General features: G+C 51.0%; 1 protein-coding gene across 2 annotated transcripts in view; it reads right to left on the bottom strand.

The window, feature by feature from the left end:
* Window positions 1-15,522, bottom strand: part of SYT12 (synaptotagmin 12) — a 56,315-nt gene extending 40,793 nt beyond the window's left edge. Inside the window, exons 1-2 of one of the 2 annotated variants that reach the window (XM_074954705.1) lie at window positions 15,458-15,522; window positions 1,478-1,545 (exon numbers count right to left, since the gene is read on the bottom strand). In XM_074954705.1, coding sequence (XP_074810806.1) covers window positions 1,478-1,511 — 34 coding nt within the window. In that variant the 5' untranslated portion in view covers window positions 1,512-1,545; window positions 15,458-15,522. Of the gene's footprint in view, window positions 1-1,477; window positions 1,546-9,883; window positions 9,921-15,457 lie in introns of those variants that run through there. The other variant, XM_074954706.1, reaches the window with a different exon arrangement.
* Between the last annotated feature and the right edge of the window lie 733 nt (window positions 15,523-16,255).

Below are 16,255 nucleotides of genomic sequence, written 5' to 3'. Positions count from 1 at the left end.
TGAACACACTCTCTGGGTGTATGAAATACATTGTCCTTTCTACAAGGCCAGTTCCCAATGGGTTGGTGACGCCAAATGAATTTGGGAGAAAGCTTCCTATGCCTATCTGGCTATACAGAGAAAAATCTGCATTCTTCACTGTCAACTTAAGAGAATGCAGGTGCTCCAGCATGGCACATTTCACAATTGTTGCTGCATTGTGCCAGCATCCATCACATAAAATAGTTAAATCTACAGCCCATCATTCAGCATGGAACAAGACATGAAATCCTTGTCACGCAAGGCCACCATGAGATCTGTGCCTCCAGCAGTGAAAATAGAAGGCTGGCCTTCTCTCGAATAGCAGACCCTGTTCTTATGACAACATTCTGGTCCATTGGCGTCATTTCTTAAAAACTATACAATCGAGACTTTGTCTTAGACTGTGAATATCATATTTGAGCAGAACAACGGTCTACCTACATCCACGCCCTGTCTCTGACAACGGTCAGTGACGGATATGTCAGAGGAAGCCATAATACCTATAAAATTGATCTAATTGTGATAGAGTGGGGAGAGAAGGAGAGTTTTTCCTGATCATGGCTGGTGATCTACTTGGGCTGTAAAGCATGAGGTATGCTGTGGTCACTCCTCTTCACGCTGACCCATACTGTCTCATCATTACCTTGTACTTCCCTTTGTCTCTTCATTTGTACTTAGACTGTCAACTCTTTGGGACTCCCAGGGACCATCTTTTTGTTCTGCTTGTACAGTGCCAAGCTCAATGAGACCCTGATCCCGGTTTGGGGTGCCTAGATTCTACTGCAGTACAAAAATAGATGGATTGATAGATGGATTAGATGAAGATGGAGTGCCCTTTTGATTTTTATCCTAGTGGGTGTATTATGTATTATTATTTCTTGTGTAGCACTTGGGAACCCTAATCCTGGACCAAGATGCCATTGTGACAGGTACTGTACAAACACAGAACAAAGACAATCCATGCCCCAATTACAATCTAAGTATTGCAAGTTCTATTCTGTATATGGCCCCCATACTTAGAGCATCTCAAGGTATCAATGAATTATTCTCAACACCCCTTAATTCTCTGTTGTGAGGACATGACAGGTGTAAACCTTTAATTCTCCAATTCCTGGCTTACTTCACATTGGAGGGAACACATTCCAAACCACTGGTATGCACCTACAGTCTTAACTTCACTTTAATGTTTTTCTGGGGGGGGGGGGGGAAAGAGGGGAATAATCGCATTTTGCAAAGGTTTCCAATTTAGTAGCCCCAGGAATGCCCTGCAAAAGTGAGTACTACAGGTGTATACACTGTGTTAAGAGTACTTCCACGCGGACCTCTCAGAACTGGTCACTGTACCTGTCCCATCTGACACCCAGAAAGGCAGCTGTTCTCTGTTCTCCAGATCGGAGAATTACAGCTCAAATCAAACCCAAACAACATCCCCTAGTGCTTGTTTAGAGATACTCACCACTGATGCGGTATTCAGCTATATTACTGTCCATGTCCAGCTCTATTACTCTCAGCTAGAGAGACTGCCTGAAACATACAAACAAAAGTAGTCAGGAGAGGAGAAGCACACAGAGAAGAGAGTTATTTGATCTCTCACACAAGAGCATTTCCAATCAGTCACTGGATTTAAATTCTGCCCTGTGACAGATGACCACAGTGGAAAACCAGGGCTTCTGCCACAGGGCGTGCACAGGGAAGGGCCTTGGTGAGCATCAGAGAGATGTGCTTGGAAGGGTTACCGAGAAAAGGTTGGCCATTTCTCCCTCTCCTCAGCCACGCAGACTCTCCCTGGCCTGCTGCCCTGCATGTGAGGTGCTGGTTCAGAGACTGGGTGGAGGACAGGGGAAGGAGGGAGACACTGGAATCCTGCCTAAGAGGAAAGGCAGAGGGTCAGCCCATGACAGACCTGGTGGTGGAGGTATCTGCCCCAGACTGCTGTCAGTTTCACAGCTCAGCTGGCTGGCACTTTCTTCAAATGTCCAGCACGCCAGGGGCTTTACCAAAAACAGGGCCGATCCCTGCACACAGGGACTGGCCCTGTCAACAAGGACACTACCTGATTTCAGGGGCATGGCACTCTATATGTGACCAACATAGGGATGGGCTCATACCAAACCCTGGAGTCAGACATCCCCTTCTCCCCGCAACTTTCTGGGTGGTAGGAATCCAAACCCAGACCTCACTCTGAACACTGGACTAAACCCAAACTCTGTATATGAAACCTACATGTTCTGGAGCTCCAGCCCCAGTCCTTGATTTCTCTTTAATGCAGGAAGGGGGAGAGAGAGCACTAGCAGAGCAAGGGTCTGGGCACTGTGGCTCTTTAGTCATAGCCTGCTCAATTGTAGCTGTGGCCGTTGCTGGACTACAAGGCCTGGGTTTGACTTTCGGTCACGCAGCCCAGAGAGGGACTGGAGAGAGCTGCTTTTCACTTGACATTATAAGTGATGCACAATAGATACGTGGGAATATGCCTGTGACTATTTATAGGCCTCACCCCACTTCCACGCCCCTCCCCATCCCTGCTAAAAAAAAAGTTTTTTTTCCTGATGAAAAATTTTTTTTTCAACCATAACCAAATGTAATTTTGGTCAACATTTTTTTCTTTCCAATTAAAATAGTTGTAGCTTCTGTTTTGGTGGGGAGAAAAAAAATCCCACTTCGACTCCTCTCCTTCCCTTCCCACAACAATAATTTCCCCTTTTTCACCACTGAAGGGGAAAAAAATATGGGGAGGAGAGGAAAAGAAAGGAATAAATGGAGAAGATGGGTCCCCCCCCCAAAAAAAATATTATTAAACAATTTAAATTAAATTTAAAAAATGGTTTCTTTCAATATTTTCCTATGAAATATACTCACCTTTTTTCAATCACCTCTGATTATTTATATAGGGCTAGTACCATCCAGTGCCCCTCTCAGCTCATGTATTACCCCTATTACTTCTCCATTCACATGCACACAACTCCAGACGGCCCCACACATCTTGGGAATAAGAGGCCTTCTTAGTCAGACCACGAGGCTACATTCCCCTCCTCCTGCTGACCCTGACTGGGGTCTGCACACAGTGCTATATAGTGCTATTTGCCACAGCCTATTGTAAGGGCCAAGGGGTAGACACCACCCCAGGGGCATCTGGCCATAGAGAGACACTCTTCCTCCTGAGGCTCCCCTGTTTCACTAGGGAGTGTCATTTGGGTCACTCCTTTATGGGGTGCAGCATTACCCCTCCCCCCATGCCCAGCCAACTCCATTGGCTAATGCATAGCAGGGGCACAGTCTCTGCCCAATCTCTCCCCACCCACGTGGCATGCAGTCCCTGCATTGCTCCAAGCACCTGGAGCTAGTGTTGCGAGGATAAATACCTTAAAGTACGACATTTCTCAGGTACTACCATAACAGGAGCCATCTAAATACCCAAGACAGCTAGGATTGGGCTGGAAACGACAGGAGCACAGGGCATCCAACCCTTAGCATGGGTTTTAGCCTGGTGGGAAATTCCATGAGAATAGCATCCCAGGGGGCATTCCAGACCTTCCCCTCCTGCAGCGCTGCACGACGTGCAGGTGGTCTCCTGGGGAAAGTCTTGATCAAAACCTGCCTCGTGTCTTGGTCAAAGTCCAGCAATAGAGTTCATTGATTGCTCGGTTCAACCTTGCTAAACTACTGCGCTATAAACTGCCAACTGGACTCTGATTTATCAGTCATTGCTGAGGTCTCCTTTCTGTGTGAAAGAAGAATTACAGCTCCCTTCCAGATGATGGATGTTTTGGCAGGATTTGGCCCATTTCTCTAGGATTTGGCCTCCAAATGTCTTTGAGAGGGCAATGGCTCTGCTGCCTTTCACAGGGGATCTCCACACTCCATCATCTTCCCCGCTTTCCCCACCTCTCTGGCTGATGGAAAATGGACAGGTACATTCACTCCGCTGGCGCTAGGTGTGCTTGTCACGGTTCTCTTCCCGTTGGGAGGCCTAAAATTTAGATCACTCTTCCACAGACAGTCAGGAAGGAGGGACTTGTGCTTAAGTCACTGGACTGGGACCCAAGAGCCCAGCCCTCCTGCAGACTCCCTGGGTGACCTCAGACAAGTGACAATCTCTGGGTCTCAGTTCCTCATCTGTAATGTGGGGATACTACTACTTCCTTTGCCTGTGTCTGTTCAGACTGTAAGCTCTTCGGAGCAGGGGCTGTCTCTGCCTAACTACATGTACAGCACCTAACACGGTGAGGCTTTGCTCTGTGGGGCCTCTAAGCACCACCGTAATTCTACTAACAGCCAGCCATTGGGCTGTTTTCACCATGTGAAGAAAGAGCAATTGTTTGGACTTGTTGAACCCAGCCGGTGAAGTGAGCCCTACCCCCTAGTTCTTTTAAATCTCTCTTTGGATGGACTCCTCCAGGTCAGAGCCCACAGGCGGCTTATTTTCCCCAGACTTTTCACCCCACCCCCACCCCTTTTCCACTCTGTTTTTAAGCATACATGCCTGTTGCACTGTTCAGCTTCCTCTCTCACTGCATCTCATATTTCACCATTGTTTGGCTCCTTGCTAAGTCTAGGTGGCTCTGTTTTGGAGAATAGACAGCTTGCCAATTCAATAGAGGATCAGTGTTTTTCCTAAATCACTCCAATGTATCAATTCTGCCATACCCAGTCAATCGATTCTTGCAGCAGCGGCTGTTTATTACCTCTGTGGCCTGGAGGAATTTTCCAACATGGTGCCTGGCTAATTTGCTGGGCACACTCTAAATTCATGGCCTCTGCTACATTTAGGTAGAATCTTTGCAAGGCCATATGTTTTTAAGGTGCTTTATCCAACACAGCTATGCAAAAAGACCCTTGCCAATACACTCACAGTACAAGGCCTACTGCAGATCATTAGAAGATGCCAATAGACAAAACCCCAAACTTTCTAGTTTATACGCAGGGAGAACATTCCCTTAAAACCTCTGCATAAGAATGCCGACTCCATGACCCTCCTCAGGGCAGACTGTGGGCTCCTGAGATAGCTAGCAGGGGTGGATTTGACCTGGTGTGTTCCCTCTGCCATTGCACAATGCCATTCTACTTGGCAGAGTAAAGTCCCTCTTGCATTGGGGTTGCTAATTAATTGTTAATTTTACATGGGTGCTTGGTTGCTCAGGTAGATTCTTTCCATTGCCAGTGTTCAGCTACAGTGCTCGGGAAAGGCTTGCGGCTTCCAGCACTGGTGTTCTGTTGTGTTATTCGTCTCACTGCATCAGAAAAGATTAAACTAGACAATGAGGAAAATTCACAGAATGATTAGCCTGTCAGACACTATCCACATCCCAGGATGCTTTGCATAGTCATCCTTCTACAGCTGGACCGGGGGGCTTTCACAGAGTCACATACGCACATTAAACTCTTCCAAGCACAGATGTCAGTGCTAGGAAGCACTGCTAGAATATCAAGTGGATGGAATTAAATCTCCAGTTGCACCAGGGTTAAAGTAAAAACTTGTCTGGCATCCCCAGAGGACCGTGTCTACAGGTGGGCTGTAAATTCAAAGCTACTCTGAAGAATAAGCAGCCTCTCAAAGGGAAAACATACATTAAGAGCTGGAAAAAAAACTGCTGTCACTTGAACACTTGACAAATCTCCCTGCCACCAGTGCCAAGTCATAAAGCTATGCACCTTGGATCCATGGGATAAGCAGGAGTCAAACTTAGCACGACTCACAGTACAATGCACCCGTGCAGTAACTAAGACTGACACAGACTCCTTCTGGGGCCCTGGGCAAACTACTCTGCCTCCGTTTTTTCATTTGTAAAATGGGGATTTAGCTAAGTATTGTAATCCCCATTTTATGAATGGTAAATCTGCAGCAGGGAGAGGGGTAACTGATTGGCCCCAAGTCAGAGAGAGTCAGTGTCAAAGGGGGAGCAGAATTCAGGAGTTTGTGGCTTCCAGTGCTGTGCTCAGACCAAGAGAGATCATGTCTGTCTCAAAATCAATGCTTTGGGTCTGGACTGTCCTCACGTTATGGTAACAGCAATCACGCTGGAGTGAGTACAACCATTGCGGCTGCTGCCTGGAAGCCTCTCCCTAGGCTGCCTGCTGGATATACCTGTGTAACGCCAACAGACCCTGGTTGCCGGCGAGCAGGATTGAACCGGGGACCTCTGGAGCTTAATGCATGAGCCTCTACTGCATAAGACCACAGAGCAAACTCATTCATCTCTATCTCTTCTAAGTGGTCTCGGTGCCTCTAGATGGGACAGTACACCACACCCAGGTATGTGGGTTACACCTGCACGTCCAATCGGAAAGACAGAAATTCAACAAAACCCCATGGAATGAGTCTCTGACAAAGAAAACATGCTAGCAGGATAAACACCTGGCTCCTCTTTCCAATTAAGATTTCAGCTTGGCAATCAGCTTCCAACTCAGCAAGTGGCTCCTACAACGGCAAGCTGCCAAGGTGACAGATTCCCTTTGGTAAAAGTCAAGATGAGGCAGAGTCTTTTCCACCCCTACCCTAAAACCTTGGCTGGTTGTTAAAGGGTTTACGTTGCAACAGAATCATAAGTGCTAAACAGCAGGGGGAGTGAGGCAAGCCTGGCGGGCGTACACCTGAAGGCGAAAGACTGGTAGCACTGTTCCAATACCCCACCCCGGAGCTCGTCCGGTAGAACTTGGCCCTATGCTGTCCTGGGCAAAGCAGGCTGATCTGTGCGCAGTGGACAGACATGGGCTAGAGACTTAGGTCAGACTGTGCTAAACTCATTTCACTTGTGACCTGATTTGAAACTCAGTCTACTGAGAACGGAGCATAGCATAAGGCTAGGATGCTGGCATACTGTTCTGCTTAGTACAGCCCTTAGCTACAATTCAGAGGGAACATTTTAATGCCACACGTAGCAGGGGTGGAACATTTTCCATTACACTTTTTTTTTTTTTTAGCCTTTTTTCCTAAACTAGATTTTTGTGTTCCTCAAAATTTTTCCATGTTTTTAAAGGAAAAAATCAGAGTTCTCAGTGAAAATTTCCATCCAAAAACTTGGAAATTCCTGCAACATTTTTTGAAAAACCCCCAAAGTCTTTCCTCTCTTTTGAACTTTTTCACTGAAATTCTCACCCAACCAGCTGTAAGCCTAAGGCTAGAAGTTTAGCAGGTTTCAAATACATCTCCAGATTCACTTTGGAGTTTCATATAGGAACTGGATTATTTTTGTGTGGTCCTGGCTGCATAAATGTTGGACTTCAAGGCATGGGCAAGAGGGGAGAATTTGTGGCGAACTTGAGCATTTTGTATTAATTACACCCCTTTCCCTTGAGCACTTCACTGAGTCACTTTGTGGCTTTCCAGCTGTCCCCTTCAAATCCCATCCTTTGAGCCCTGGGATTATGGAGGAGAGGAGCCTACAGGGCCAGCTACTTTTCCATGCCCTGCAGTGAATACAGGATTGTCCTTACTGAACAGACAGCCTGAAGATTTAAGGGCCAAACCCTCCAGCTAGCATAAATAGCTCCATCAACTTCAGCTACATTGATTCACTGTGGCGATAGATCCAACCCCCCGGATTTGAATAACTCAGACTCTCCCTTGGGCATTTCAATGAAACGCCCGTTCTGGGGCTCTCAGAGCTGAGTGTGAATTCCTACTTTCCTTTGGAGCTGGGTGCTGTGGTGCAAGACCTCCCTTGTGGCTTTGCTGGTGGGGAAGGAGTTATTGTTAAATCTTTCCATCCCTCTCAACCAGCCCCATTATTTCAACCTGACAGTATGTGTCACCAGCAGTTTCAATAAAGCGCCGGCAGAGCCAGCGGAGGCTGGTGACAATCTAATGAAGACAAGGCGGTTGGAGCCGGATCCTTGTTAGTTTTCTTTATGAGCAGCTGCAGACCGGGGAGCAGCGACAGGCATGGGGAGCGGAGCCAGGGAAATCACATTCTACTTGCAACAGAGAAATAAATAGCTTGTGCTTTGTAGGAGGAGGAAAACAGCCCCCTGGGAGACATCCTGGCACTAAGGGACAGTTAAATGTCCCCTCGGGAATGTAGAACATAGACCTCACCAACACGCTTTGACCAGACCAGCTTCCTGAGAACCGTTTTACCCTCAGTGCTGTCCCCCCGATTAGAAGGGGTTTAAACTCTAATACATTGTGCAGGGATATTGTCTTATTATTATTTGTATTATGGTAGCACCAAGAAGCCAGTCACAGACCAGGACCCCACTGTGCTAGGCACTGTACAAACACAGGACAGAAAGACAGCCCCTGCCCCACAAGCAAAGATTCTGTGTAATGGGCCCTCACTGACCATTCAATCCACCCCTATCCCACAGATCAATCCCACCAACCCACCTACCACCCTAGTTGCCACCTTGCCCACAGGCCCCCAAAACAGTCCTCTGCATCTACCTCCCAATTACTAAACCTTTCTCCAGTTGCCATCCCCCAGACACAACCAAGTACTGTGCTCCAGTGGCCTGAGCGTGTGGATAAGAACCTGGCCCTCCTGCACTGTAATCCCCGCTTTGCCATAGGTTCTCTCTGCAGTTTTAGGTGAGTCACTTTATTGCTCGTCCTCAGTTTCCCCACCTGTAAAATGGGAATAATGGCACAGGCGTGTTGTGAGGATAAATACGTTAAACACTGTGACGTGCTTAGATACTATGGTGATGGGCACCCGATAAATACCACAGACTGAGACACAGAATGCAGGAAATTGCCAGACTGGACTAAAATAATGGTCCCCCTAGTCCATTATCCGGCCTCCAGCAGTGGTCACAGTCACCAGGTGTGCAGAAACCCCCTCCCTGTGCCTGACTATGGGGGAGATATTGGCCTGAGTCCCAGCGGCCGGTTAATTTGTGCCTTTATGGGAATATTTACACACAAAGCTCTCTCCTTTTCTGCCGCTGCCTGATTCATTCAGTCATGCATTCATCTAGTGTTTGTGACCTCAGGAGGGCTTTGGTGACAGAGAATTGTGGGAAGGAAATCCATGGCACAGAGTGAATCACAGCAGAACAGGAAAGCCTCTAGAGAGCAGGGAACTTCTACTGACACCGAGGGAGCTGAGTACACAAACAGTGAGGTGAAAGCCAGTGGCAGGGTATTGGAAACCAGGGCCGTGCGTGCTATTTGTTCAAGTCTGCCAGAAGGATTCTTTAAATACAAGGGGCCATTCTGCCCTCGCTTGTAAGGATGTAAATGTAGGGTAACTCCACTGATTTCCCCAGCAGGTACTGACTCCCAGCAAGCGCATTCGTTAAAGCCACAAATGTGGATGTATACCTCACTGACTGACAGCCAGGCAGGCGGAGAACGAGTCCCTGACTAATCCCACTTCATTGTGCTCAGGACAGAAAGAAGCTGGCAGCCATAAGTGAGCTGATTCCCACCTGTGTTTACACTTTTAAGAAGTAACTGAATCTTGTCCATGAGTATATTGAGATTTCCTGCTACTCCATATACCCAGTGCATGGTGTAAATAAATAAGAGGCTCTATGAGATTCTCACCCAAAAAGGAATCTACAATCAATGCCTACTGACTGTTCAATATGGACAGGCCTGTTTTTGACTTGCAGAAACCATGGTTATTATTCAAGTGTGGTACAAACTCCTAATAAAGGCTCTGGGAAGAGAGGGTTAGATTCTCAACTGTTGTAAATCAAGTTAATGGAGCTATGATGATTTTTGGTCCACCCTAAGAGCTGTGGGTGTATTTGAACTGTGAGTGTATATACACAACAATTGACCAAGGAAAGAAATCCGCAGAGTTCCTCAGAGCACAGCAGGACAGGTCAGCACTGACTGCTAGCTTACTGGGAAATGTATTTGTTTGTTACATGGCAATGGTGTATTTGTCCCCAGAATGATCATTATGCCAGGACATACCCACAATGATTTCCAAGATAACGGAGAGGGAAAGAAGCAGGAGTTTCAGCATGTGGATGAGTGGCTAGGCAATGGACAATTCAATGGTAGTCAATGCGCTGGCCTGTTAGTTCTCAATTGATTGGAGCTTCCTATTGATTTCAGATGTAGTGGGGATGGCCCCTGGACGAAAATAGCACGAGAGAGAAAGTGATTAGATGAGGCCAGGCTGAGGTGCAATGTAACAGCAGAACTGAAGGAAATTTAGAGTTGGAGAAGAAACTATGAAAGAACAGCCCACTTCAGAATCCTTCCCCTCTGAGCACTTGCTGCTGGGAAGGCCCATTGTCAGAGGCCTCACAGGGCGACTCTGCTTTGGCACCATTGACAGCTTCCGCTCCCCCAGCGGAGAATGTCCGACCTGACCCAGTCTGCTTGATCAGAACCTTCTGAACGAAACCAGGCAAAACTCAGTGGCTCATTGGTTTGGAACCTGAAACATCCAAAGCCACACCCAGGGTGGGAACCCATGCAAATCTAACCTAATCCATCCAGCTTCCACAACCCCTTGTGAGCCAAAACTCCCAAGTTCCAGCCAGCTCTGGTACTTCTGCAACCCTCTAACGGCTGCAGCCAATGAAGACTGTAAAAGCCTTAATATTTCTGTTCCTAACTGGGATTTCTCCTTTAGCTGAGGTGGTGGGGGCCTGGGCTTTTGGAGCCGGAGGGTCTAGATTCTAGCCCAGCTGATGACAATGACCTCTGAGAGGACGGCATTGTTACAAAGCCTTGGAATGGAACAGGAGGGAGCGTCATGGGCCAGAAGCGAGGTGCAGCAACAGGGCAGGGTGTGAGACCATGGGCTGGACTAGCAAGGGGACTGTAAGTCAGGACAGAAATGCACTGGCAGAGTTGGGTGGTGCACCCCATGCCCAGCACTACTCACCCATTCCTTTCACATGCGCTAAATTCGCTCCCAAATTTTCAAAGAAACAAGACTACTTGCAGGCGACTTTGCCCAGAACAGCACACACCTGAAATCTCTGCCTTTCAGAGCAACAGAATAGTGCCCACACTCTGCCCCAGGCATGGATTTCAACTGAGCAAACCACGGCCATTCTGGGTGTATCACACCAAGTTATTCTATCAGAGCGAGTCACGGAGATCCACCCGCGAGGGCAGCACTGTTCCAGTGCTCTCTACAGGAATAGCCAAACACCTACTGGATAAGGACACTGAGTGGTAAGAACTCCCAGCGAGAGGTCTCTTTTTAGTGTTGCTCTGGAAAGTGTTGTACAGTCTTACGTTACTGCCTCAGGAGCCCAGGACAGCCAGAAAGGCAGCTGAGATACCAATTTTCTTTAGAGTGATTGTTAGTATTGAAATTATATCCCCATTGTGCTGTACAAACACAGAGTGAGAGAGAGGCCCTGTGCCAAAGAGCTCACAGTAATATAACAGTGATGTCACTAAATCTCCGGAAATATCTGGCATCCTCACTGCCTGGCATGCAAGAGACAATAACTCACCTATGGAGTCCAGAGGACAGGTGGCGCTGAGCCAGGGGCTGGCTGATTCAGGGGCATTCAGGACCTACCTGAAACTTCAGCCACAAGAGGTATGGCACCTTTCCTGAGGGGCATCCCGCTTTCAGAAACGCTGGTTCAGTCCCACGTGCCAGCAAGCTCTCAGGCTCCAGGCAGAGACTGTAGGGCTGAGATGCCACAGCCAAGGCTGCTCCTGGGGGCTCTGCCCCAGCTGGAAGCACTGGAGGGAATCTCATGAGACAGCCTCTTCTCAGGAGATTTCCAGCCCGGATTTGAGGACTCACGGGGCTTGAATATACAGCTGCTAAAAGCAGAGGAGAGCTCCCACCTCATTCTGCTCCCTGAACTGGCTGAGTAGTGCTCCCGCACAGAACCCCCCTCCTCTCCCTGTGAGAGGCAGGGGGTACCCAGAAGCAACCAGACTCTCACCTGTACGTCCCTTCACCCCAGTAAAGAGGATTCTTCCTGCCTGAAGGGGAGGGGACCACTTGTCTATCCACTCTCCTTAAAGGGTCCTGCAATGGATTGCAGATACAGATCAGCAATAACTTAATCTTATCCCTTCCCTCCTCCTTCCATCCATCTCCCCCCATCAACGCCGCATGCTCCCCCCATTACCTGCCCCCACCCTCCGATTCTGGGAAGGCCATTCAACTCCCAAACACTACCCCAACCTTGCGTTCATAGTCCCAACAGCTGCCCAGCTCACCCCCCACAGCCAGTGCCACTGACTGGGATCCACACTCCAGATCTTCACATGATGTTCTATATACAGGTGCTTTCCCTGTAGCACAGTCCTGCTTTCACCAGCTCTCCCCTCTCGATTTCATCCCATACCTCAATTGCTGTTAAAAGACAAGAGAGCAAATGAAAGCAGCAGAATTGGCTAAAGGAGGACTTCCCCATAATGGGGTATCTGCAAGCTAGCAAGTATTTCATGGCTGTACCCTATTTTTGTGTACCGCCGTCCTGAAAATACTTCCCACATGATTCCTTGAGGAGGCCTTCCTGCAGCCTGGCCCATCATTATCCTCATTTCACTTATGGGGAAACTGAGGCACACGCCAGTCAAGTGACTTGCCCAAGTGACCCAGCGGATCAGTGTCAGAGCCAGGTATCCTAACATCCTAGTCTCCTGCCATAATCACTAGGCAACCACCCCCTTATATAACAGGAATTCCCTCTGGGCAGCTGCCAAAGTCACTGCTTCCCATCTTCCTCTTTGATACGAGTTCAGCCCTTTAAGTTTCTCCTTCCCAGCTCAGCTCCCTTCCCTGCAATGCAGTCACAGCCCCATTTCCACACAGCGAATTCTGTCTGAAACTCAGCACTATGGTTTCACTGCAGGATCAACTAGGAAAGAGAAGCCAGGCTGGGGGGGGGGGAGGGGGGGGAGGAGGGCGGAGCAAAAAGCCCACGTTAGATTTTCTGATGGGTTTATGGTAGCATAACACAGGCCTTGAGTCTCAGACAAGGCACCAGCTGTGGAGAGTTTGCTGAGTGGGGAAGCTTTGCTATACAAAGTGCTCGCAATGTGGATTGGGTGGGGGCCACTGAAGCCAGGGAAGTGATGTAGCCAGGATGGTGGGGGACACACCAATTCAATTGCCTCTGTGGCCTGGGTTCTCACAGTGCAAAGCCCCAGCTGCAGATTAAAGGTGGCCCGCCCCCCAGCAGAAACCACCTGCCCACACGTGGGGTGAAAATTCCCCAGTGCCTGGGGCAGCTGGCACCTCCATGCGCTGAAACTAGTGAACGTGGAGGACGTGCATTCGGAAGGGGGAAGAGGAGGAGGCAGAATAGATGAATGGCAAGTGCCCAAGTCTGGAAGGGCTTTGAGAAGGGAGAGTGACCTGGAGGAGGGTTCATGTCACAGCTGTCCCTCCTTGACACTGAGCATCAAACTGGTGGCCGGAAGCAGTGCTTAATTTATAATGAAAGAGGTGCCAGGGCTCAAGCAATTTTTTTTTACTTTCATAAGTGACATGGCAACCCCAGAGGTGCCGGGGCTGAGCCCTGGCAAGCCCTGGCACAAATTAAGCACTGGCTGGAAGTGCACAGGCAAGCACCCCCTGAGGATAGTCCAGCTGTTAACCAGCTCACTAGCCCTACTATGAGCAACGAGGGGATACTTCCCACTGCCAAAATGGCGTTTCCTTGCCCAAATTCCCTAAGGCAAACACCTGCCACTAGAACTGACCCCCATGTTTTCCTTAGTGGTTCACACCAAAATCTGCATTCCAACATGCACGCAAACAAGATGGCGGTTTCAAGTGTTCCCTCTTGCACAGTGCCCAGGGTTCCATGCATGCAAAGCAGGCCTTGCCCTCTGGGTGCATTTGCATCCCACCAAGGAAGTTAAATGCAGCAATGTCTGGGAGGGCAATGTGGAGGAGTTAACAGGAGAAGCTGTGGAAGAATTTATCTGGGGAGATTTAGGATTTTCCCTCCTTTAAAAATGGAACCCTGAGACACAAGAGCCAATCAGGTTCAAGAGGAGGCCGGAGGGATTCTCACAGGTGCACAAGGGCTGAAATTCTTACAAAGGTGCAGCCAGCCCTTCTCTGTGAATTTCTGAGCTTGCAGCCATTCCCAAGAGATTCCAAGCCATCACAGTGCAGGCTGGCCTCTTTCATTAGAAAGTCTCTGAAAAATGGATCTGCATTTTTCCCAGCTTCTGCAGGTTGATAGGGCAGTAAAAGGCAGAGACACCTCCAGGTGTCTGTGTGTAAGACCCAGCCTAGTTCTAGTAGAATGTGTTAGTTACGTACCTAAACCCCCCTTAATCTAGAACACATTGAAACACAGCACATTCAGAGGGTCAAATCTCAGCCCTGATCCAGCCCCTTCATGAGGCTTTGGCAGCTGACAAGGGGCATAAAGTTGGTTTACCTGACCTCCTGGAAATTGCCCCAGCACCAGGGAAATCTTGGCAGTGTAGATCCGATTTATCTCCACCTCCTTTGTGGCTGCCCCAGCTGGTGAACCAGCCCCTTGAGGGTCATTGTAGCCAGAGGCAATTTCCTGCAGCCTCAAGGCTACTCTAAACCGTGACAGACTGAACCTGCCCCAGAGGAGGGGGATAAATGTGGTGTGAAGCCACCTTCGTCCCCGACTCCACGCAGCTGAGGAACAACCCCTAAGATATTAAAATGTTTCTGAATAGGGAAGAAAGTCATCTCTCCTAGCAGCCTCTACAGCACTCACCAGCAGGGGCCCTGGATTCCCACACACAGATGTGGTCGTTCACCGGCCATTCAGCATTTCACACGTCCCAGCTCGGGCCCCGGGGCTTCACACAGGAAACTGGAGCACTCCGGCTCTCCCCCGGGGAAGAAGCAGCTCAGTGCCAACTGTGAGGGCAAGTATCTAAGCCCCTGATCGCGTTCAACCAGGGAGCGCCACGCTGGAGCTAGCACTGCTCCTCCTCCTCGCCAGAGACCCAGCACCCCGCTACCTCGGGGGTGCACCGACACACAGCACCCGCAGCCCCGTAGCACACACCCCCTCCCCGATCCGCGCTGGGGTGGGCAGCTGGGAGGGGAGCCCCCGCGTGGCAGCCTGGCCTAAACGCCTCCCCTGGCCCCGGGCCGGAGCTTGAAACTTCGCAGGAGCCTGAACCGCTGCGAGAAGCGGGGGCTCTGGCTAGTCACGCCCGGCCCTGGGTCTGCAGGGAAAGCCCGTGGCTGCTGGGCAAGGGACTGCACCTGCCTCGGCGCGGTGCAGGCAGCGCGCGGGGGGCCGGAGCGGCCGGGCGCTGCACCAGCCCTTCGCTGCACGCCCCGTCCCCGGGAGCTGCTCTCCCGCCGCAGCTCCTTGCGCCGTCCCCGGCTGCTCGCCCCTGGACGCTCGCGGGCTCCACCCCGCCCCGCTCGCCTCCCTGCATGAGGCGTGCCGGGGAGCCCGCCCCAGCCAAGCCCCACGCACCGAGCCAGCCAGAGCCGGGAAGCGGGCACCCGCTGGGCCGGCGAACCCGGCAGGAGGTGGGGGGTCCCCTGGCCGCAGGGAGAAGCCCGCGTGCAGCGCTGCTCCGAGGCCGCCCGCTTACCTCGCCCGGGGCTGCGGCGCAGCGCGGACCGCCCGCGAACTCCGCGGCTGGGCTCGGGCGCCTCACGGAGCCGCCCCCCGCGGCCTGGGCAGCCGCCAACCCCGCGGCATCCCCCGCCGCCGCCCCCTGCCAGAGGCGCGGGCTGCGAGCGTCCGGGAGCTCGGCTCCGGGCTGAGCAGGCGCCGCGCCCCCTGCTCCGTCCACACACGCGCGCCGCGCCGCTGAGCCTCGCCCGCCGCCGCTCCGTGTGTGGCGCTTCCAGCCCCGCGCTCCTCCCGGCCCGCCTGCCCGCCCCCGGACTGCAGGGGCCCGCCCCCGCGTGGCCGCCGGGCTCCCAGCACCGCCCCCGCCCACGCCAGGGCTCAGCGGGGAGGGGAGGCAGCGCGAGCCTCTCGCGCCTTCCCTGCAGTCACCCCCTCCGCTGCGAGCCCGGCCTGGGGCATCCTGGCCACATCCACGCGTGTGCCCCAAACTCCATGCGGGGCTGGGCATTGGAGCCCCTGCGCTGCCTCTTTTGCCAAGCCGGGTGGGGCTGGAGCTGACCTGGGCATGGCTCCCTCACCCCTATAAATCCACCCGTGAACCCAGAGCTGCACTGGCAGCCCTGGAAGATGAAGGACTCTTAAGTCACAGAACAGGTGTGACCCGAGGCAGGCTTCCCTCCCACGCTGCGCACCCCAGCGCAGCTCCCCTTACCCTGGAGGGGTCAGGCCTGGGGCTGACAAGATCCTTCAGCCTCCATGGCTTGGCTTACTCAAGGCTTGGCCTTTTTCAGCTGAGATGCTCAGGCACCAAATG

This window comes from Natator depressus, chromosome 6, assembly GCF_965152275.1.
Source record: "Natator depressus isolate rNatDep1 chromosome 6, rNatDep2.hap1, whole genome shotgun sequence".
Lineage (NCBI taxonomy): Eukaryota > Metazoa > Chordata > Testudines > Cheloniidae > Natator > Natator depressus.
Note: the sequence above shows the minus strand (reverse complement) of the source record. Positions and strands in the feature narration are given on the sequence as shown.